Source organism: Pogona vitticeps, chromosome 3, assembly GCF_051106095.1.
Source record: "Pogona vitticeps strain Pit_001003342236 chromosome 3, PviZW2.1, whole genome shotgun sequence".
NCBI classification, from domain to species: Eukaryota; Metazoa; Chordata; class Lepidosauria; order Squamata; family Agamidae; genus Pogona; species Pogona vitticeps.
The window spans coordinates 162,085,266-162,108,881 of NC_135785.1; the positions used below are offsets into that span (position 1 = coordinate 162,085,266).

The 23,616-nt window shown below is 41.8% G+C and overlaps 1 protein-coding gene across 1 annotated transcript; it reads right to left on the minus strand.

Annotated features, from left to right (window-relative positions):
* Positions 1 to 6,367: 6,367 nt before the first annotated feature.
* On the minus strand, positions 6,368 to 20,935 carry SLC10A2 (solute carrier family 10 member 2). Its single transcript, XM_020795578.3, has 6 exons — positions 17,480 to 20,935; positions 15,007 to 15,125; positions 11,364 to 11,452; positions 10,507 to 10,682; positions 7,604 to 7,761; positions 6,368 to 6,791 (listed from the first exon to the last, which is right to left on the minus strand). The coding sequence occupies exons 1-6, from the start codon at positions 17,920 to 17,922 to the stop codon at positions 6,622 to 6,624; spliced, it is 1,155 nt and encodes a 384-aa protein (XP_020651237.3). The 5' UTR covers positions 17,923 to 20,935; the 3' UTR covers positions 6,368 to 6,621.
* Between the last annotated feature and the right edge of the window lie 2,681 nt (positions 20,936 to 23,616).

The following is a 23,616-nucleotide window of genomic DNA, read 5'->3' on the forward strand; positions in this document are numbered from 1 at the left end:
TTGGGACTAGTAATTGGATTCAACTCTAAGGGAGTGTGGTCAGCGCCCAAAGGGACATTTGTAAGACCAGTATGCATGAACATATCCTTGGTCCAAACATTCAGATGAATGGCTGAAAAAGGCTTCATTCTGAACTACTCACTAAGCATTACATTTTTGTATGTGGGTCTGTTCCGCAGTCAGCCCCTGCTGGTTGCAGAGGATAATTTATAGAGATGGCCATGAACTACTGTTTCGGTGGTTCATCTTTTGGACAAACCGGAGTTACATGGGTTCCCAGCCCTGCCTCCTCTGGCAGGCGCCCCCTCAGAGGCAGTGCCCTGGCTTCCCTGCCCCACTTTCTCTGGGTGCTGCCTCTGAGTGGGCACCTCCCAGAGGAGGCAGGGCTGGGAACCATGGAATACCTATTTGTCTGAAGAATGAGCCGGCATGAACTGCCAAACTGGTGATTTGTGTCTATCTCTGTAACCATCTCTCATTATAGATCCACCTGGCACCTTATTTTCTTTTCAACAGTAGGCAAAGGTGGTCCAGGCAAAGCTGATGCTTCCTTAACCTTTGTTTGGACTGATCTCTCACCAAGGGCCTATTCTGATTTGATTAACATGGTGCAACGGTGTTAAACAGTGTGACTTATTTTGTCTGCCATCTGTATTGTATCAACATCTTTCTTTGCATAGTTTTGCAGTGCAGTGTGGAGCTCTTACCTGGGCGCTTCTTTTAATTATTCATTATTCGCTGCTTTGACTGATTTCTGTAGGGAAAAGGTAGCACATACATGTCATAAATCCATGCACATTTAAAATCTCCACAAACGAAGTAAACTTTAGTTATTTTCTGCCTGATTAACTTCCCGTTCTTGGAGTACATGAAGGGCCTGGAGGACTCTTGGAAAACACCACTAGTCAGGGTTACGCTCAGGTAATGCAGGGTCCAAGCTTTTTTCAGGGAATATATATTAACCTATAAGCTTCCATTGCCACTAAATGTAACCTCCGGAATCTGGCCCCTTCTCTAGTACTTACATCAGGGATGAGGAATGTCTTTCAGCTGAGAGTCTCATTCTTTGGTAACTTAATCCTTCAGTACCTGCAAGTCAGTGAGGGTTGGAGCAAAGCCAAAAGGGACAGGCCGAGCTAACTCCCCCTTTCACAAAAATCTGTCCCCCCATACACTCCTCTTTTACCTACACTCATACACATGTTTTCTCCACCTCTCTCACAGGCTGGTTTGAGAAGAATGTTTTGTTTTGTTTTATTATTTAATTAATTTATTTAAAATATTTCTATCCCACCTTTCTCCCCAAAAGTACCCAAGGTTTTCTAGTAAACAGATTTTCGAGCTCACCTCTAGAGGCAGAAGTGATACAGTCTGGGAAAGGCAACCTCATGTGGCCTTTCCGGACAGGTAGTTAAATTTTTGTCCTTACATGTCTCCCTTTGAACACAAGATATGGTCCCAAAATTCTGAGATATTGGTTCAATTACAGTTTGTTCAGACAGAGTTGACTAGGCTATCGTTCATTCAGATCTATGAAGCTGAAAAGCATCTGAAAAGCAATTGCACTGACAGAACAATAAATGGCTGTACGTGTGACAGAACAAAAATTAGGGAAAGAGATGGCTTAGCTCAAGATGCTAATATTGAAGAAATACAATTGATTTTCCTGGTTAGGCTCCTGAGCACAAATGCTTTAAAATGTGCCTGTTTGTTTCTTTGGGCAAATAGTGGCATGTAAAAAACACAGTTGGGACAAGTAAGTTACTTCTACTGATGTTAAAAATGGCTGCAAATGTAATGGCTACTTTGAAGTAAATTGTTTGGCTAAGGACTCCAACTGTTAAACCAGTCAGTTTAGCTGGTGGTAGCTGCTTTTCAGCTTTCCAACAGCAAGTTGATAAAGAGAGCAGACATCAGTGGGTGATAAGGTTTATCTTACTGCTTCTGAAAGCTTTGTATGTAGATTTCTGTGATTCCTGCTAGAGTTCCACAGTATGTAAAAGAAGATCAGTGTTATTTTTATAGTCCAGAGGCCCTCTTCTGAATTCAGTCCTATGACACAATTCTAACATTCCCTTCATAAATGCCATAGGTTTGCAACATTTCTCTTCCCCAGTACAGTTTTCGGGCTGCATTAATTTGATGTTTCTAAAGGAGTGAATGGACTAAGTATTCTCCTTGTTAGTACAGCAGTTGTTTGGAATGGAACTTGGGAGGTCCAGGTTCTGATCCCCTCACAAGTCATGGGATGACCTTGGGAGAGTTATTCTGACTCAGCTGACTTACTTAGACAAAGTTGCAGCAATGATAAAGTGGAACAAGGAAAACCATGTGTACATCCTTGAATTTGCTAGGAGAAGGGTCCCCTATTAATTAATGAAGGGTTCTTCCAGATAGAGCATTCCCTGCTCCTTTTTTTACTACTTGGTGCTGGAGAAGCGTGCCATTTACTGGGATTCACATCCAAACAAATCCAATTCTCTTCTCTTTAACAAAGATGCTAATACGACACTTCTTTTTCAGATTTGTTTAAAGAAAAATGGATTAAAAGTTGCAGTTCAGCAATATCTGGAGAGCTCCTGTCATGTAGTCCAGTGGTCCCCAACCTTGGGCCTCCAGATGTTCTTGGACTTCAACTCCCAGAAATCCTCACCAGCAGATGTGGTGGTGAAGGCTTCTGGGAGTTGTAGTCCAAGAACATCTGGAGGCCCAAGGTTGGGGACCATTGATGCAGTCATCACACAAACAATCAAGACACGTTCTAAAGAGAAAGGCAACAGTAAAAACACTAGGGAAAAAAGATACAAAAAATCCAAAATAAAAATATGGACACAGTATTCATGACAAATGGGAAGGAAAGAGTGTACATCACTTGGATGGCTCTAATAAACACATGAAGATCTGTGCACAAGCAACCCCAGAGCCTAATATAACTTTATGGATTGCCTCTCAGTTTCTGATTGTCATTTAGTTGTACTGTACATAGTACAGGAATTTGGTGAATTAAGTTTGGGCACACAAATGAAAGTTCCCCTGCTACCCATTGCAAAAGAATTAAAATTGGTATTATACTGTGAGGGCACTGTAGGTCTCTCCAGGAGGAGACCCTCATTAGGCCCATTAGGAAGAAACCAAATTTGGCAGTGGATGACATTGGAAATTATAGGCCTGTCACCGATGTTTCTTTTCTCAGCACAGTGGTAGAAAGGATGGTGACTGATCAGCTCCAGGCCCCTTTGGATGAAACCAACACCCTGGATCCATTTCAGTTGGGCTTCAGGCTAAGCCACAGTATGGAAACAGCATTGATCACCCTGTTTGATGACCTGCTGAGGGAGGCAGACAGGAGCAAAATGTCTCTGTTGGTCTTTCTCGATATCTCAGCTGCCTTTGATACCGTCAACCACAGTATCCTCCTGGGAAGGCTCTCTGAGCTGGGAATCGGTGGTCTGGCACTGATCCTTCTTGGAGGACCGTTCCCAGAGAGTACAGCTTGGGGAGAGTGTATCGGCTCCATGGAATCTTAATTGTGGGGTTCCACAGGGCTTGATTATCTCCCAATTGCTGTTTAATATCTACATGAGGCTGCTGGGTCAGGTCATCAGGGGGTGTGGGGCTTTATGTCATCAGTACACGGATGACACCCAGCTCTACATCTCATTGTCTCCAACAACAGTGGATGCCGTTTCGTCCCTTCAGTGCTGTCTGGAAGCCATATTGAAATGGACGCAGGTGAACGTTCTGAGGCTGAAACCGGACAAGACGGAGGTCCTGAGGGTGGGTGATCATTATATCAGTGGTTTAGGGAACTCCGTCTCTTTTTTGGGGGGGGTGTTTGACTCTCACCACAAAGAATTTGGTTCGCAATCTGAGATTCCATCTTGACCCCATGCTTACCATGGAGACCCAGGTAGAGTCAGTGGTCTGTACTGCCTATTTCCATCTTTGGTGGGTTGCCCAGCTGCGTTCCTATCTTGATGTGGGGGCCCTCACCACTCTGGTCCATGTGCTTGTAGTCTCAAGATTAGACTACTGTAATGTGCTCTACATGGGGCTACCTTTGATGCGGTGCCCTGCATTGTCTGCCCATTTGTTTCCGCATTGATTTCATGATTTTATATGATGACATATAAAGCCCTAAATAGTTTAGGACCTTGATATCTGGTGGAACACCTCCTCCCACCTAGATCTACCTGCCTCACTCACTTTAGTCAAGATGGGTGGCTGAGGGCCTAACGCCGAGGGAGGCCCAAAGAGAAAGCAGGCCTTCTTGGCAGTGGCCCCTCATCTCTGGAACAATCTCCCCCCAGAAATTTGTCTGGCTCCCTTGCTGGGTATTTTTAAGAGCCAACTCAAGATCTGGCTCTTTAGGCAGGCCTTCCCTTCTGTCAATACCTAATTTATTTGCTCTTTTCAATTGTATTAATGTTGTTTTATTTTTTTATTATTCTTGACTGTTGTTAGCTGTCCAGAGTAGACTTTGGTCTAGAGGGGCGGGATATAAATTAAATAAATAAACAGATAAATTTGGTGCCTATAACTTGTCATAGACACCACTCCACCTGTCTTGACACTGTACAATTGCTTGGTAATTAAGAAAAAAAAAACTCTGAAGATGTTCTGTGCTATCAAGTCACTTCTGATGTGTGGTGACTATATGAGTTAATGATCTCCCAAGTGTCCTATCATTAACAGCTCTGCTCAGATCTTGCAGACCAATATAATCTTATATTAGATTGTTCTCTTTTCCTATTGCCCCCTTCCCCCGAATATTGTCGTTTCCAATAAATTTTGTTCAGGTTTTGTAAAATAACATCTGTTGGATTGATTCCTTTGTTCATTCAGCCCATCTCATGGTAGGTCCTCCTCTTTTCCTACTGTCCCTTCACACCACTTTTCTCAGCAATATTGTTTTTTTCCCCCTGGTTAGTTGTGTATTCTCATTATATGTTCAAAATGGGGTAGTCTCAATTTATTCTTTCTTGCTCTAATGAGAGGTCCAGCTTGAATTGATTGAGCACCCTTTTCCTGCCTTTCTGGTTGTCTGAGGTATGTGTAAGGCAATCTTCCAACACCACATTTCAGATGAGTTGATTTTTGTCCCTATCTTTCTTAGCTGACTTTCTTTCATATAGTATGGATTATTTTGATCCTGGAGTTAACAAAATGACAATCTTTGCTCATTCTGAGCTACCTCTTTCTTTTTTTATTTCGAAAGGCGAGGGGTCATCTTTCGGAAAACTTGCACACAACATATCGGTATATAGCTTTTGGTCCAATATAACTTTTCTTCCTCAGGATGCTTATCCCAAGGAAAGGGTTTAGAAATTGGTACATAACTTTCTAGTCTGCATTCTGTGGAGCAGGCAAAGCAGTATTAGTTTACCAGAGAGGTAAAAGGGTGTGTTTGTGTTTCCACTGTATGTGTTGCACATATTCACATCTTTGCATCACCATTTCATTAAATCCAAAAATTGCACTTCAAAATATTTTTATTTATTCATTTCTATTTAAAATATTTTTACCTTGCCTTTCTCCTTTAAAAGAATCTAACATGGCTTACATTAGTAGAAGATGATATTTTAAAGCTACAAACAGTAAATATACAAATATTACAAAAGAAATAAAATACCAAACAAAAACGGAACACAAAATCTACACCAGAAGTACATACAAAGCAACACGGCACAATAATTCATTCAAAAGCCCTCTCAGACAGCCAGTACTAAAGAAAAGCCTGTCTGAAGAGAAAGGTCTTCATCTGCTTGCAGAAGGACGGCAAAGATGGGGCCACCCTCGCCTCCCATGGGAGTGAGTTCCAGAGTCTGGGAGCAGCAGCAGAGAAGGCCCTTTTCCGTGTCCTTACCTAGTATTTTGGCAAAGAGGGACTATAGCCACACCCCAGCTGTTCTTGCTTATGTCCCCTCCCAGCAACTATAATATAGATAATGTGATCATCTTCTAGAATGCTCCGGCACTGGGTAATTCTACATGAGAGAGGATTCTGTTGGAATTTATGTGTAATGTATGTATACATAAACTTCTGTTTTAAAAAGCCAGGTCATTCAATTCTTAGAAAAACTTCCAGTTTATGCAAGTGGTATACTGTGCTTCTGTATCCAGAATTAAAAATGCCAGGAAATGGCCCAATATTGCTGCACAGTATCATGCTTGAATTGCCTGCAATTCACTCTTGAAAAACCAGGTATAGTATGGTTAATGGCTGGTGTCAGGCATGCGACTGGAAGGTGACAGGCTTGGTTTGGGGCTGGTCACATCCACATTCTCTCACACAAACACACTCCACTTTATTGGGCCATCACAAAACCAAATCCACAGAAACATAAAAAAGGAAAAACTTCCGATGTTTGAGTTAACTAGTTTATTGTATCTTGCATTTCTTTACTGGGCATCATACTAGGATCTTTAGAAAAATCAAAAGAACTGCCTGCGCACTGCCCAGGCGTTGTTCAGAAATAAGAGAAAATGCTGAAGACTCCTACTGTAACTTAATAATTTAAAACACAGTTTCTGTAGAAAAGCACAGTCTGATACGCAAAAAGTTTCCCTCTGAGCAAGATTTTTTTTTCAAATATAAAAGTTCAGTAAATTTTGCAATATTTATAATCTTCCATTAGGATGCACTGACACAGGGGATGGGGTCCCTTCTTCTGACGCAAATCCTCCATTCATTGTTGAGAATTTTGAGGCCGACATGGACTCAGGTTCATTTTCTGTCTGTGCGAAGTCTTTATTTCGATCAGCAAAATACTTTTTGTGCACCTGATAGACTAATAACATTGGCATAGGTCAGTGGCGGTAGGCAAAACTGAAGACACAACACACAGGGGAAAAAAATACTTTGCTTCCTGGCCTTAGCATAGCATGCATAAAGAAAGAAGGAAGGAAGGAACAAAAGCTATCCTGACATTTCAAGAAAGGGTTGGGCTGCAATCTTATGTTATTTTTGTTGTTGTTGTTGTTGTTGTTGTTGTTGTTGTTGTTGTTGTTGTTGTTGTTGTTGTTGTTGTTGTTATATGCCGTCAAGACGGAACTGATTTACAGCAGCCCAAATAGAAGTTCTAAGGGAAGTGAGATATCTAAGGACTGGTTTTATCTGTTTCACTCCCTCAGTGAGTTTCCATGGCTGAGTAGGGATTTGAACTCTGACCTTCAGAGTACTAGTCCGTCACTCTGTCCATTACACTTCACTGGGTATCTCAAAACTAGGTCTGCTTCTCTAGGAATAAGCCTCACTAATTGGAGTTATTTCAGATCTAATCTGCTATCTTTCTTCCTAAAATGCTCATTCTTTGGCAATAGTGAGGATATGGGTCTTGAACAGAGTGGCCAATACGAACCTATTGAGCAAGTGTGTCCACAGGCATTATTCCAGGGGAGGGCAATGCAAAGCTGCATATCTCTGTGTTAGCACAATCCATACACATGATCTGTATCACCACTATAACACTGTGCCTTTATAGTAAATAAAGTTAGGATTCTAGGGGGGAGCAAGTTCCCCTCTGTGCCCTCTCTGCAGATATCTGTGCTGTTGAGTGCTTTCTGAAGAAAAATATTGGAAAGGGACGAGAAAGTGTCTTACCTCCCAAAATGATTCCTGCAAACCCCAGCTGGAAAATACTGTAGATGAGTGGGAATGTAAACATCAGCTCCAGCTGCTCAGGGCTGAAGGAGAGCTGCACAATGGTTGTACAAAGCTGACTGTTCTGCATCCCTGTTTCCAAAGCCACTGTGCGGCATCTGAAAGTCACAACATGTTGCTTATAGAAATATTTACACATTGCTGGACATACCATGTAAGTAGAGAACTCATCCTTCTTACTATTTCATGTATAAATGGTCTAGTAGTGCCTTGTAGATAGTTATTGTTTGGATGTTGACCCCCTGAGATCCTGGGGGTTGCCTGCCGAAAGTGACTTCTCCAAGTTCAACATGAAATTCCCTGCCCACGAACGCCTAATTTAGGGTGGACGGATACAATAGGAAGGGCAGGGAAGAGATTGGAAGAGGCACTGGGTTGATTTCACAATACCTCTCTACTCACCAAACCAAGAACAAGGTGGCAATTGTTTGGAAGGCAGGTGGTAGACAGCATACTCTTTACAAATCCAAAGTAAGCTTCCGTGCTGGGCTCACCTGCATAGTGAATGCACTCCTTGAGGTTGGCCATGGGCGACTCTGTCAAGAGCCAATCTGGAGCCCATTCTACAATATTTGATTGCATCAATGTATTTTGTGCTGGCATACGTGGCAAAATAGAGAGGAAGACAGACACATTAAACTGCAAATAGGGCGGTTAAGTGACCTTCTTGGCTTTGCTGCCAAGTGCACCTTATGCTTCTATTCCATACATGCCCCTCGTGGGTGCTTTTGCCTGCATGCATATTGAAGCTGCTAACCTGGGTGAATCCATGTTGCCTGGAATTCAATCCCTGATGTACCTTGACCAGCTGATGTGCTTGACCAGCTTTTTGCAAACGTCCCTTTTATCATACAAACCAACAAAATGTCCTTGAGTAATCACAGAATGGCTTTCCAGTGACATTGGTGTGCAGATGTCATTAATTAGCATCCACAGGTAGGAAAGGTTTGTTTGTGCATGATAACAGACAGCTGGATAGGCATAACTTGCAAAATGTAGCTGCATGGGGGTTTTGTGGTAAGGGGCACTTGTCCTAATTAAAAGGTATTTTGATAGCTGGTTAGTTACAGAAGATTTGTGTTAGAAATTCTTAAAATTCATCATATAACATGCCTTATTTTGAGTGTTTTAAAGATGTGGTGTACACCTTGTTGCACAATCAGCACATGGCATGCACACATGCATGTACACATACCAGATCTAGAACAACTGAAGCCATTTTATGCCTCATTATTCTGTCTTCTCTGCCCCTGTTCACCTTGTCTGAATGCATGTTTCACATTTTTTATGTACTGTATTGTGCCCCACTGAAATTATTAAAAAGAACTAATTCTGAAACCTTTACTATAAGAGGTATGTTATAGTCAGCACATGCATTCAAACATAGTGGCCAAGGATAGAAATATAGACTGCCTTGTGTTTCTTAGGTTATAGTGTATATTCCATAATTGAGAGACTGCCTAGCAGTGTTTACAAACGGTAAGGCAACATAGACAGTAGCCCTACACTGAGACACATTCTTGGCCTAGTTTTGGCTGTCCAGTCCAGAGCTAGGGAACGTCTTGGCTTGTGGGTCTGCTATAGGGCCTCATTTTCTGACTCAACAGCCACTCCTTAGGACATCTTTCCCACATTGCTCAGCTGTAAACTCTGATCAGCTGAGCAGAAATGATGAAATGGGAGCAAAGCTGAGTTCCACCGCAGAGCAGCCCATGGATGGGTGTGCGTGCTTTAGTACTGTGCTTGCAGGTGGAAGGAATCATTGCTGAGCCATGATCTATTCCATGTGGGTAGCAGTAATGTTTCAAGATCTCAAGCCAAGCTCTTCCCCCCAATCATTTTCCTAGAGCCTTTCAGCAGGATATCCCAGGGATCAAACCTGGAACGTCTGTATGTAGGGCAAGTACTCTACCATTGAGCTGTGGCTCCTTTAAAGAAATTGTGCAAACAATGTGAAATCACATGTTGAGTAAACCATAATGGATGTAGGTATAGTGGCAAGACTTGACAGCTCCTACCCATTTATCCTCAGAGATAATCCTGAACTGATCTTGCATAAAAGATTTCAGCATGTTTTCATCGAAATCAGCCTTTCCTCACATAGGCTCACCAGATGTTCTTGGACTACAGCTGCTGCCACCTCTGGTTAGACATGGTGGGAGCTGTAATCCAGTAAGGTCTGGGTGTCCAAGGTTGGGAAAGGCTGATTAAAGGGTCACAACTTGCTTTGTGCTGCATCGTTGCAAGAGATGCCGCACGTTCCCTTCCCCCACCTTCCAGCTGGCTCCCTCCCTCACCAGCTTGCACGTGCTGCTCCTGTCTTGCTATTTGTGTGACTGTCCAGTTGCAGCAGGAGCATGGACTTCCCTTCTCTGCCTCCTCCAGTAGCTGCCCACTCAAAGGCAGTGCTACAGGAATCCCCTCCTTGCCTCCTCGTCTAAGCGAGCAACTTGCACCAGCTAGTGTGTGTGGGAACCAGCCTTGGGGTGAGGTGGGGGACAGGATGATTTGCGACAGCGTGGCATGAAGTGAGTCATGCCCATCTCTAGTTCAGGCTTCTGACTCAGGGTTGTGTGTGTTTTTTTAATGAACTTCATATAAGCCATTTGGGGTAATATGGGGGGGGTTAGGAATGGAGGTTTGTAAGAAGGAAAAATATCAGTTGTTTTCAAAGAAGATGGGAGGGTGAGCAGGGACTTTACATGAAAATGTTCTCTCTATACAGGAAAACAGCACATGACCTTTGGATAATTAATTGAGTTCTGGCATGTTTCTTGCAATTGGTTCATTTCTAAATTAAAGCAAAATGAATTGTAGACCTGATTTGTGGAAATGAGTGTTACCTGTGCCAGGGCTGGCCTGCTATACGAGCCAGAAGAAAGCCTAGTGAATAACCAGCAGCTGGAAAGATGGTGCCAATAATCCAGAGGTTAGGTGTGATAGTCCAGGAACCTTTGTACAATATCCCACCGACCACAGCGATGATCACTATGAGAACTGCGCCACTAATGGAACCAACCTGAGATATGGAAGAGAAGGGACAATGACCTCATTGTACAAATATTGTAAAAAGTTATTCATATAAAGGGTTCCACCAGCAGAAATGGTAAACTTCAAATTTCCATTGCACCTTGTACATGGTGGAGTCCAAGTGAGCCCTAATGTTTGGTGTACTGATACAGCCCAGCCTGTGGATCTTTTGGAGGTACCATTTAAAAGTAACTGACCAGCAATAGTTAACTTATTAAGTTTATTATATTTTTGCAAAATGCCCTGTCTCCCTCTGTGTGAATAGGGTGCTCTTTCTACTGCCATCTTTGGATTTATGGTGTTCTCTAACAATTACTTTATTATTCACCCAGAGCCCTCATGTTTGGACAGATGAGACATCCAAGGAACTGTCTAAGAACCAAAGCACAGCCTCACAGAAGTCTATTTTAGAAGGAGTACTCCCTTGAGTTGGTAAAAAGGTGCAATTGTAAAACACATTACAAGAAGAAGCACACAATCTATTGGAGTCATCTGTGGAGCACAAGCAATGTCTGCCATTGTATGTCTCATTCTGGAGTCATGCATAAGTAAGCAGATGACACTGCTGGGGAGAAAATGTGTGTTTTGGGCTCTGGTAACAAGCAGGCTCCATCCTTTGTGAGGCGGAGGGGAGGGGGAAGGTATGTTATTGAATGTTTTCAGGTCTTACCTTCAATATGATTTTAGCTTTTGTGGGCCACCGGTGCTTGAAAAATATCCCAAATGAAACAGGAACAACAAGTGCAACCAGCGAAATGCCTGGAAATACAAAAGCAGGATAAATTGGTCAGACAGCCCCAAGGCTGAGAAGAATGTACTCTGAACAATGAGATCCTTTACAAACACAGACTTGAGGAGATCAATTTCTTTACCCATTTTTCTCTCCTACTGAATTGTGCTTTATCTGTTATACAATAGGCTATTTATTTACCATATTTTTATTGAAGAAGCCTGGGGCTGCCTCTTTGGAGACTCTGACAACAAGGAGAGTGACTGGTTCAACAAGGTCACCCACCGAGCTTCCTCCCTGAGGAAGGCCTCCCTGATCACTGTCTTGCTGACTCTCCACTGCTATATGCTTGATAGCCTGGTTGCCTAATCATAGTGCTACACGCATCCATCCAGCTGGATAACAATTTCCCCGCAATGATAATCATTGTCATTCTGTAGCCTACCCATTCTTTTTATTGTCGTTCTGTACTCTACTTTTTCTTTTTATGATCCTACTAAACATTGATTTTTGCCTTTGGGTGCTTTTGTAATGGGTACCAGCTTATAGTGCCTTTTACTGTGTGGTGTTGTATAGTTCTTGGGGTTTTTTTTAAAAAAAGAAAAGAAAAGAAGAAGAAGAAGAAAAAAGTGGAGGGTGGGGAAACGGAGAGTTTCTTGCTCTTTGGAAGTGGAGACATAAAGTAATACCACTGTGGCGAACACTGCATGGGCACGGTGACATGTCTTACAAATAGAATGGTATTGATTTGAAGGCAATTTTGGATCCTAAGGCAAGTCAGGTTGACAAGAAACTGGTTGGCAAAGAACCGGCAGCTCTGTTTAAATCAATATATGAAATTACTTGGATTTCATTGCCTCTTTAGAGATACCCAATTACAAGGCTGTGGACAGGAAAAGCCACAACTTGTGCAGACCTTTTGTCACAGTCCAGATCAGCTGTCCTCCATGGGAGTCTCTCCAGAAATGTTGGGCTGCAGCTCCCATGAGGTTTAGCCAGCAGGGCAAATGGGCAGGGACGATTAGAGTTGTAGCATCCAGAATAGAGAGGAGAAAGCTGGTTGAATATCCTATGGCCCCTTGGCCACAAGATATCGAGCCCCCTAGAATTCTCCTGCTTCTCTGCTTTCTCCTCTGACACACTGAAGTTTCCTTCAGACCAAAATTCTACTCAGCTCTTCCCTTCTTTATTTCTCCACCACCCATTGTTTCCTCAGCTTTCAATTTTGAAATCCCCTACCTATTTTGCCCTCCTTGTTTAACGACTGCATTTCTTGAATAGTAACCCTAGTGCTTTTGTCTCCCATAGTGTCATACTATACAGCAGTGGTGCCCAGTCAGCCCGGATGTTCTGGAATTACCATATTTTTTTGTTTATAAGATGACCCGATGTATAAGAGGACTCCCACTTTTCTAACCCCAAATTAGAAAATTTGATTGCTGCTTTCCCCCTCCACCTCCTAAACCTGGGGCCTAGCAAAAGGAAAGGGAAAACAGCGGTCAAAGGGCTGCACGATCACTGAGTCCACAACCAGCGGTGGAGGCAGCAGCAGGAGGAGGCAGAGACTGAGGCAAAGAAGCAGTGTGCTCGGCTGCCTCTCATGGCTTCCCATTGACTGCTGCTGCCACCCGATCGTAAGGAGACTATTGCTAGAGGAGGCAATTGGGCAGCGGTGGCAGCAGTCAATGGGCAGCCGTGAGAGGCGACTGAGTGCGGTTGCTTCTTTGTCTCAATCTCCGCCTCCTGCTGCTGCCTTCCGTATAAAATGACCCTCAGTTTTTCCTCTAATTATTTTAGGGAAAAGAGTTGTTTTATACACAGAAAAATACGGTAAAATTCCACTAGCTGTGCTGTTATCTTATATGTTAATTGTTTTTATGTTCTTGGTTGTGAGCCGCCCAGAGTAGACTGTGTCTAGATGGGCGGCGTGTAAGTCCAATAAATAAATAAATAAATAAATAAATAAATAAATAAATAAATAAATAAATAAATAAATAAATAAATAAATAAATAAATAAATAAATAAATAAATAAATAAACAAACAAACAAACAAACAAACAAACAAACAAACAAACAAATAAATAAATAAATAAATAAATAAATAAATAAATGTATGTTCAGGATTTCTGGGAGTTGTTGTCCAAGAACATCTGGGACTCAAGTTTGGAAACCACTGCTATAGAGCCAAAAGGTTTTCTGCACTCTTTACCCTTCCTTCATGTTCAGCATGGATAGTCCACTGCCTCTGAAGTCTTTCTTCAACTTCCTTGCCTCTGGCTATGCCGCTCTTTACATCTTTACATCCTAAAATCAATCTTCTGCTTGATCTTAGGGAAGCTTTTTATTCCATCACATTAACACATTTTCTCTTTCCTCATAGAAACAACTGAACATTCCACAACAACCCACCAGTTCTGATGATGAAAAATGTCAGAAGCTTTCTATCACACACAGAGTAGGTCAATAGATCTCCGGTTTTTTTCCAAGATCCATACTGACTTACAAGATGGATGGGCTGCTATGCCAAAGTTGGTGTAGACTTCTGTATTCTTCAGGAACATGTTCCCATTTTAGTTTCTTTATCTAAGGAGACTAATGAACAAACCAAATCTTTCTATATTGCTGAACATGCTGCCATCCTGTTTGGACCTGCTACTGGGGTAACTATGAGCACAGAAATGGACCTTAGAGAAGTCTTCTGTATATGGTATAAAGGCTTTAAGATATGTTTTAAGCACATGAAATTCTCATTGTCCACAAACTGTGCATACCATTCTATTGGCAACAACCCTGTGCTTCTTATCGGTTAAGGGGGAATGAAAAATAGAGCTTTCCTTGCGGATTCAAGGGCTAATGGATGTCAGTGTAGCTTCACTCACTCACTCACTCACTCACTCACTCACTCACTCACTCACTCACTCACTCACTCACTCACTCACTCACTCACTCACTCACACAAATAGATATATTGACACTCAGTGACGTACCCATATATTCTGCCTTCAGTGAAAATCTGATGGAAAGCCTGTGTCACACTAGTTTCTCTTACTTCCATAGCCTGGCACAGTGTTCCCAAACTTTGGCTTCACAGATTTTGGGTTTCCCAAGATTCTCAGTCTGCATAATCCATTGATCAGAAATTCTAGGACTTGTAACCAATGAACACTTGAGGATTCCGCCACAGGGCTAGAAAGAGACCCCTTTGGTCATTCATTGAGACTAGAAGAGCAAGAACTGCTGAAGCAGCATACCTACCAGTCCCCACCTTAGAAACAAAGGTGCTGTTATGTAGTCATTCAATAGATTAGGCCTCCTTCAGTCTCGAGAGACTATGGTAACATACTCTGTATGGAGGACTTGGAACAGCATCTAGTGTGGCTGAGAAGGCCAATTCGAGAGTGACAATCCCACACTGAAGACAAATACAATCTGTACCCCATCCAGCTCCCTGATTTTGCTGCTTTCGTGACTGCACACGGAGCAATGTAGATGGTTGTTGAGCAGAAAGAAAGAACATGCATGCTTGTGTTTTATTCACATCCCGTCTTTTTCCCAACAAAGGGGCCCAAGGATATAACTTACCAATGCTATCATAGGGGATTAAAATGGAATTGTAGTCTGTCCAGATTTTGGTATAAATCAAGAGACAAAGTGGCATCATTCCCAAGGCCAACAAGGTTGAACATGTTGTCATACTGATGCTGCAAGAGAATCATTCATGGTTACTGATAACAACAAACTAGCTATAAAGCCATTTTCATCAATAAGTCAAATGAGTAGAGGATCAGCACAGATACACGCTGCCCCGCATCCTATGGCTCTTTGAAATATGACTGAAGGGACTATAGGATGTCACATAAACTGGTTGGATAAGGTTTTGCCCTCTCCTCTTCCCCTATGTTACCAGAAGACTGTTGGGAAGCATTGCACAACTGCAGCCAGTGGCATCTGATTAGTACAGGAACCTAGAGAACTCCAGAACTCTTCGTATTATTTTTGCCCTGTGGATTTTTAATGTTCAATTTTAGGATAACAGGGAACAGAATGCTGACTCAAAGAAACCTGTCAGTTACATGACAGTGCTAGGAACAGTAAGCCAAGGGAGCTGAAAACTGGATGCAGAGAAGTCAGCACTGCGAAATCCATAGCTGAAGCCGGATTGTAGATGTATTCTTATATACACTTGCCTGGAAGTAAGATCAGCTTTAAAGAATGGAATTTACTGAGTATATATGTAGAGGATTATATTGTCATGTTGCAATCACAGCCACACGTACTTGTGACAAAGCTCTGTGCACTCGGATTAGCCATCTCTGAGTAAATGCAGGGATTGGGCTGATAATGGTGCAGAAGAGTTCCAGATTGTTCTCCCGTGCTACAGAATGTTGCCAATCTGCATGGCAAAGCATCCCCTTCTCTTTTTGAAAGAAAGAAACTGGCTTAATGTTGTGTGGCCACCACCTATTTTTAGGAGAACAATTGGCAGCATTTGGCATTAGATGCAAAGGGGGCAGTGGGGCCTGTAAAAACAGGCTTTCTCTCTCTCTCTCTCTCTCTCTCTCTCTCTCTCTCTCTCTCTGTGTGTGTGTGTGTGTATGACCACACATGCCCATGTACTCATCACTCCCGCTTTAAAGCCAGTAATCTGCTTTTATACAGAGTTGGAGCACCTATTTGTCTGTCTGTCTGTCTCATGGGATATACATGCACAGAGCAATCCTATATTTACTTCCTTGGAAGTGAGTCTCATATAATTTAATGGGGCTTACTTCTGGAAAAAAAATCTTGCTCATGAATAAATTTAACTGAATTCCATCAGACTTCTTAGAAAGCATGTGTAATATATGTTCCCCCCCCCTTTACAGAGAGTATCACTATAAACTTCCATACTGTCACACTCAGCTAAAGACACACTAGGATCATGTAATGTATAAACAATGGCTTAAATGTCATCCTTTTGAAATCGGTCAATTACATATTTTCTCAAACTTTTAAAAAAAGTGTTCCTTTTAAAAATCCATTTTGGAACTTGATATTCCTGTCATTAACAGTAGTGCCCACAATTGAGGAAAATTCCTTTGCCCTAGTATAGAAAAGACAGTTGGCATGTGGTGCGTCAGCAATGTGTTATTGTAGGCTCTATACGTTACTCCAAATACATCTCTGTTTGGAAATCCACACCCAGGCTGTTAATCTTCACAGTGCTGGTGAAGCTGCAGAACAGCTTTCAGCAGTAGGATGCATATGTGTACAAGAGAGGTTTTGGAAACATCCCTTCTAAGCAGAGGAGATGTTCACATGAGTGAATGAAGGAAAAAAATCAGGAATGAAGTCAACTAAATCTTCTGGGCATCAGGATGGGTCCATCAGCTATCCAGAGCAGAACAGAACAAAAGCTGTGCTTGATCAGATCAGGCTAGCTCCCCTGGCAGCAAACGAGCAGGTGATAAATACAGGGGATGATGATATGCCCTGTGATTGGTCTGTAGAACCTTTTGCTCTGGGTATATTCACCTGCACCTGTGGTCTTGCATAGGATACTGACTGCATTATGGGTGACATCTGTAGTTCTGCAGGGAACAGCAAACTGAATAGATGTCACCCATCAAAGTGTGCTTAGTGATGAGAAAGTGATCAGTCATTTGATACCACCCACAGCCATCCTCAGAATCTCATTAGTGGCTCTATGCACCCAACAGAGTTTCCATATGCATTTTAAAAATAGTAATTGACTTCTAGAGGTTCCAAAAAAAGTAGTTTCTAACACAACATTGTGGTGTGCTCTCCCATAGAAAACAACAACATTGCTATTATTATGTGTTGTCAAGTCAGTTCTGACTTATGACAACCCTTTCTAGGGTTTTCTAAGTAGAGAGTATCCTGTCTCACCATGGAAGTTGATGCCTTTCTCTTCAGTCCTTATCAAGAGGAAAGCCTCTTCATTGGGGCTCACCTCCAGATCAGGATTGCAGCTTTAATTGCCGTTTCTATTCCAATTAGCTTAACATCTAGAATGTTACAATGTGAACTCTGCCACAAACAGGATATTTCTTACCTTAGGTCCATGTCGCCATCCACCCAGTAGGCTAAAATATTGGAAGACGTTCCTCCAGGACAGCATCCCATGATGATCACCACAATAGCTTGTATTGGAAGGATACCAAAAGCATACGACAGCACAAAACCGGTGAGAGGCATAATTCCAAACTGGCAAAGAAAACCCACAATTATGCCCCATGGCCTTCTGATGTGTCCTAAAAATTTCTTAAGCTCCACATTGCAGCCCATGGAGAACATCACCAGTGCCAACATGATTGTTAGGACAGTACTCAAAACTGTGTTCAAAATTTGGTTAAACTCGTCATCAGTAGGAACCAAACATGATGTGCCATTGCAGACAGTGGCATTTTCAGGACAGTATGACAGATTGAAACCTTGCCGTGCTGTCAAAAACTCAGAGGTCGAAATACCCAGTGCTTCTGAATGGTTCTCTTGCATGTTTAAGTTGAGGAGACACTCAACTGAGCACTTGAGCTCTATAAGGATCTAGTCTGTCTAGGTATCTCACGTTTTAAATGACAAGGGGCAATAAAGAGCAAGATAAGGTTTGAACTTGGCAACTGCTAAGGTTTAGAGTTAAGGACACTTGCTGAGTCACAACATTTCACTGATATAAATGCGTGCACACACTTTGAATCAATCATTTATTCTCCAGAAAAGGCGAAGTTTCACACCAAATTAATATTTAAACCCAAGAAGATAAATATTTAAACACAAGCAAAGAACAACTAATATATTAAAATGAGAATCACAAGAGTTATCTTTTCAGTCAGGGAGTACTCTTTTATATTTATCATTTTGCCTCTCTTCAGTTCTCCGCCAGATAATTTAATGGTATCTACCAACGCTTAAGTAGCCTACAGAGCCAGGAATAGCCTCAAAGCCCAGGCCAAATATTTCATTTTTTCAAAAAAGTGTTTGTGTGTGTGTGTGTGTGTGTGTGTGTGTGTGCGCGCGTGCGCGTGTACACTTTGACTGGTAGCTACAGATTTATACTCAAATGTTAAACTGTGAGGGTTACTTTATTCTTCCTTATTTTTAAAAGCAGTTTGTGAGTCTTTTGTACATAATGTTTATTAGTGCAATTATCTTATCTGAAAAACCATACCATTTTGTTATGGTGCATAAAGGCTAGGATAAGATATTGGAATTAATGATAGTTTTCTTGGCTACTGCTAACCTAGCAATTCAAATGCATGTAAATGCGAGTATATAAATAGGTACCACCACAGTGGGAAGGTAATGGCGTTCCATGTCTAGTTGCGCTGGCCACGTGACCATGGAAACTCTATGGACAAACGCTGGCTCTACGGCTTGGAGACAGGGATGAGCACCGCCCCCTAGAGTCGGACATGACTGGACTAAAGGTCAAGGGGAACCTTTACCTTTTCTTGACTACTAGAGAAAATGGATGATGTCATTTGACTTTCAAGGAAAGCCCAGACGTACTTTTAGACCAATGGTTCCCATCCTTGGGTCCCCAGATTTTCATGGACTACAACTTCCTGAAATCTTGGCCTGCACAACTAGTGATAAATGCTCCTGGGGGCAGCAGTCCAAGAACATCTGGGGACCCAAGATTGGGAATCACTGTTTTAGTAGTCCAACAACTTTCTTGATCACTTTTGTACTGGGGATGCTGGGAGTACATCTTCAGGGGGCAATAGAGGTTGAGACAGGTACAGTAGTTTGTAATGCATTCTGCTCTTTGCATTGTCTGCTGTGTTGCCCCCTCACCTACAGCTTGGCATTCTGAGGCTTGGCTTCATTTCCTTCCATGCATCTCCTCTCTCTCTCTCTCTCTCTTTCTCTGTTAGCTGCATAGCAGGTGGTAGCAGACTCCATCTTTTCTCTCTCCAAAATATGTGTGTGTGTGTGTGTGTGTGTGTGTGTGTGTGTGAGAGAGAGAGAGAGAGAGGGGGGGGGGGTCGGGGAAGAAATGCCATCAAGTCACATGTGACTTACGGTGTTTTCAAGGTATGTGAGAGACTTAAGCAACCGTTTTATCATTGCTGCCCCACCCAAGAGAGTCTCCATGGTCAAGTTAAGTATTTGAATCCAGGCCTCCTGAGGGCTACCTCATCTCTCTCTCCACTGGCTGATAAATATATAGTTCATAGAGACCTTTTTACTAAAAGCGGTAATTCTAAGCACCAGCTTCTGTACAGCAAAGAGGAGGCTGCTGGAATCAGTTTCCTTTCCTGGATGGCTTTGTTCTAGAGTTCTCTCCCTTGGTTCTACCACCTCCCCACTTCTGCCCCTTGAGACCTCAGCTCCACCTGCTGTCTCATCTATTTCCTTACTTCATTTGCCTTCTGTTCTTCTCCTAGGTCTTATTCAGCTACAATCTACAATTGCAACTGTGTTAGAAAAATGTGCATTAGTTCCTCTTTGCCTCTGGGTCTGAGACCTAGTTACTAGGCAAGCAAACAGCCCCCAGATGAGCAATGGGGATGAGAGGAATGGGTAAGAGTTTCAAAAAGGTGTGTCTGTTAATGTGTAAACTAAAGAGAACTGGTAAGCCAGTAGAGACTGGTGCATTTGGAAGTCAACTCTTAGCATTCCCCAATAATTCCCAGTGCAGAATTATGGGAGCTGCAGTCCGAAAACACAAATCAGCACACCTTCATACAAGCTCTCACACTGGCATGCTTATGGGAGAGAGAAAGCAAAAGAAGGGGAGAGCTTGCTGGCACAAGATGTGAGTGGGCCTTTTTGCGCAGAAGCCTCTTCCTGCCCCAACTTGTCTGCCTTTGTGTGGAAATGGTGTGTGTGTGTGTGTGTGTGTGTGTGCGTGCGTGCGTGCGTGCGTGCGTGCATGTGCATGCATGTACGCTTGCAGGTGTAAACAGAAAAGATGGCAGCAGCAGTTCTAGCAGTGTGAAACACTGAGGTAGTCACTAAGTACAAGTGTGCAGATTTGTAGTTTCAGACCACATGGGGAATTCTTGGAGGATTCTGAGATTTGCAGACCAATTCTAGAATGTGCTGCCAGGGGAATTCCAGGAGCTGATGTCCAAGAACATAAATCTGCACATAGCTAGATCCAGTACTATTTCGCCATTCATTTCCAAGTTAGAAGAAGCACTGCTGGCAGGGTCATTTCCAACAGGTTCAGTAGGCCTTTGGGTGGAGGCTAACACATTGTCCTTTCTCCTATTAATTGGGTTTGCATATTATTATATTAATGGGAAGTGTTAGGGCTTGCCTTAATTGTACTGGTATTAGCAGCTCCTGATAACATCCATGTTATTTTCCACAGTGCCATGGACTTGAATCAACATCTGGAATACTATGTGGAAAAAGAAGATGGCTGTCAACATGGCAACCTCCATGTTTATATGAAGAGTGCTGCATTTTTTTTCATTCAGGGCCCCTGAAGTTATCTCAGCTCTCATTGCATTGGTAAAAGCAGAATTTAGAAAAGTTTTTTTTTTAAAAAATAAATCTATGACTCCCATAATCCCCCAGACAATATGGCCACTAGAGCTGAAAAGAATTTAAAAATTAAAGAATAAGGGCCCAGGGCCAACTCTTCCATAAGTTTCATAGTTTCAAATGGATTAACATTAGTACAGCTTACTATGTTAAGCAACATAATTTCATCCACTGTACAGTATGTACAAGGATATATTATTGTATTGTTATTAAAAAAAAGAGAATGACTAGTTTTAATAGATCACTGCTTCCTCAAAAAAGCCTCCTTTAATCTTTGTAAAAAAATTGTTTTCTGTTGCCCTTTCTTTTTAAAGAATAGAGTTTCTTATGCTTTCAGTTCACATTCTTGCAATGCAATGGGCCATTTTGTTCCTCCAGCGGTTTTTTTAAATAGATGTATGCTGTTTTAATAAGCAGAACATTTTAAAAATGTACATTTCGGTCCCCAACAAACTAGCAGATTGGGACAAAAAAGGTCCAGGCCATTTTTCAGGCATGTGTGAACTCTAACGTAGCAAAGCAAAAGTTATTTATTTATTTATTTATTTATTTAATTTATATCCCGCCTATCTAGTCCAAGTTATGTTCTTTGGTTGTTAGTAAGTTGGTACTATTCTGAAATAATCGAAAATCTTTTGAGGGGGAGACACTGGAATTTATTTGGATTTGGAAACATCCAATAATACAAGAAGTGTGCATTGAATTTTATTTTATTTTTGTTCCAACATGCATTTTCTGGTCCTGGGGAGAAAAAACTTCAGTCTGCAAACATTCATTGGACATGGGGTGCTTTTATACCTACAGTACACTGAATGTGTGTTCATTTGTGTGTGAGTGCATGTGTGAAAATACTCTTCAATTCAAACATGACATTAAAAACAAATGAAAAATCATTTTTATCCTTGTGCATGAGGGGATTAAAATAGATGGCAGATTGTACGGAAAGGCCAAGCTTCACATTCAACAATAGATTCAATGTTGATTGATGAAAACCACGTTATCTGTCCTCAAATCAACCATGTGATGAAGTTAGCATGCTGTAAGCATCATGTTATGAGGGGGTAACCCCCCCCCAAATGCTTTTAAGGGGAAGCACTGGTATGGACTTTGGAGAGGGACATGTTTGTTTTTCTCAAATGGCAGGTGTAAAGTGGAACAATTTCATAACGGTGAACCAAATGTGAAGGTGATAGCAGCACTTTTGTAGAGAACTGAGAATATGAATACTATGCAAGATAAGCAAATGGAGGGGTGCCAAGGAAAATAAGGCAAGTGGAAACTATTCTGACTTGGAAACTATCTGACAAAATGATGGCAGCAGAGATGCAATGTATTGAAACAACCTTCTTTCTTTCTTTCTTTCTTTCTTTCTTTCTTTCTTTCTTTCTTTCTTTCTTTCTTTCTTTCTTTCTTTCTTTCTTTCTTTCTTTCTTTCTTTCTTTCTTTCTTTCTTTCTTTCTTTCTTTCTTTCTTTCTTTTTGGAGGACCAAATATAGAATTAGTGTTCATCAAATAAGAGATGTAGTAGAAGTTTTTTTTTTTAAAAAAAAACTGGAAAATGAATTAACATACCATAATGTATATACCGTACTCTTCAGATAACTTTGTCTGCAAACATGGAAATAAAATGTTTGGTCGGAAAGGTACAATAGTCTGATGTACTGTAGGCTTAAATAAACTTCAGGGTCCTGGCTCACTAATGTGTTACTGCAAAGTATTGCAAACCATGTCTATCAAGGAGTATCAACCATTGCTTTCTGTCTAAGGCAAATTGGGTCTGAGCTGCTCAGTTTATCCCTCCAGTTTGTGGTTATATGTATTTTTAGATAAAGCCAGCGCAGAGCAACACCAAGGTCCCTGGTGGCTCTAAATACATTGATGAACAAGCTTTCCTCACAGTATTACTACTTCTAATACAGCTGGCTTTACACAGAGTGAAACAGTGGCTTTGGGTGGCAGATTTTTAGGGATCATGAAAGGGCAGCAAATGGCTGGCAATATGTTATTCTTCCATTTTGACTGCCAAGGAGGGGAAGAGATATTTGTTGGATTTTCTGCCTATTAGAATAAAATAACTTGGCCAACTTTGCCTACTTGTAGCCTTTCTTAGGTGAATGGATGGATGGCAGGTGCCTTTTGCTGTTCTGTCACAGGCAATAAAGCGTCTTGGGCAGAGCTGGCCTTCAGATATCAAACATGTGACAAATGCTTTCAAGACCACAATAAAAACTGTCACTGGGAAAAAAAGGAGGTGTATTGACATGTGCCAATAGTGTAGAGTTCTGACTAAATGCAATCCACCAGGAGCAGGAACTGGCAAGTCACTCCAGTATCTTTGCCAAGAAAATTCCATGACCAGAAACAAAAGGCTAAAAGAAATGAGGCTGGAAGATGAGTCCCTCAGGTCGGAAGGCATCCAGCATGCTACTGAGGAAGAACGGAGGACAAGGACAAGTAGCTCCAGAGCTAATGAAGTGATTGGGCCAAAGCCGAAAGGATGCTCAGCTGCGGACGTGTGTGGAAGTGAAAGGAAAGTCCGATGCTGCAAAGAAAAATACTGCATAGGAACCTGGAATGTAAGATCTATGAACTTTGGTAAGCTGGATGTGTTCAAACAGGAGATGGCAAGAATAAACATTGATATCCTGGGAGTCAGTGAACTAAAATGGACAGGAATGGGCGAATTCAATTCAG

Coding starts and splice junctions, on each gene's coding strand:
- SLC10A2 (XM_020795578.3), bottom strand. CDS start 17,922: ATGCAAGAGAACCATTCAGAAGCACTGGGTATTTCGACCTCTGAGTTT. Junction 11,453..15,006: donor AATCCCCTATGATAGCATTG/GTAAGTTATATC, acceptor TTGTATTTCCAG/GCATTTCGCTGGTTGCACTT. Junction 7,762..10,506: donor GCAGGCCAGCCCTGGCACAG/GTAACACTCATT, acceptor TGTGACTTTCAG/ATGCCGCACAGTGGCTTTGG.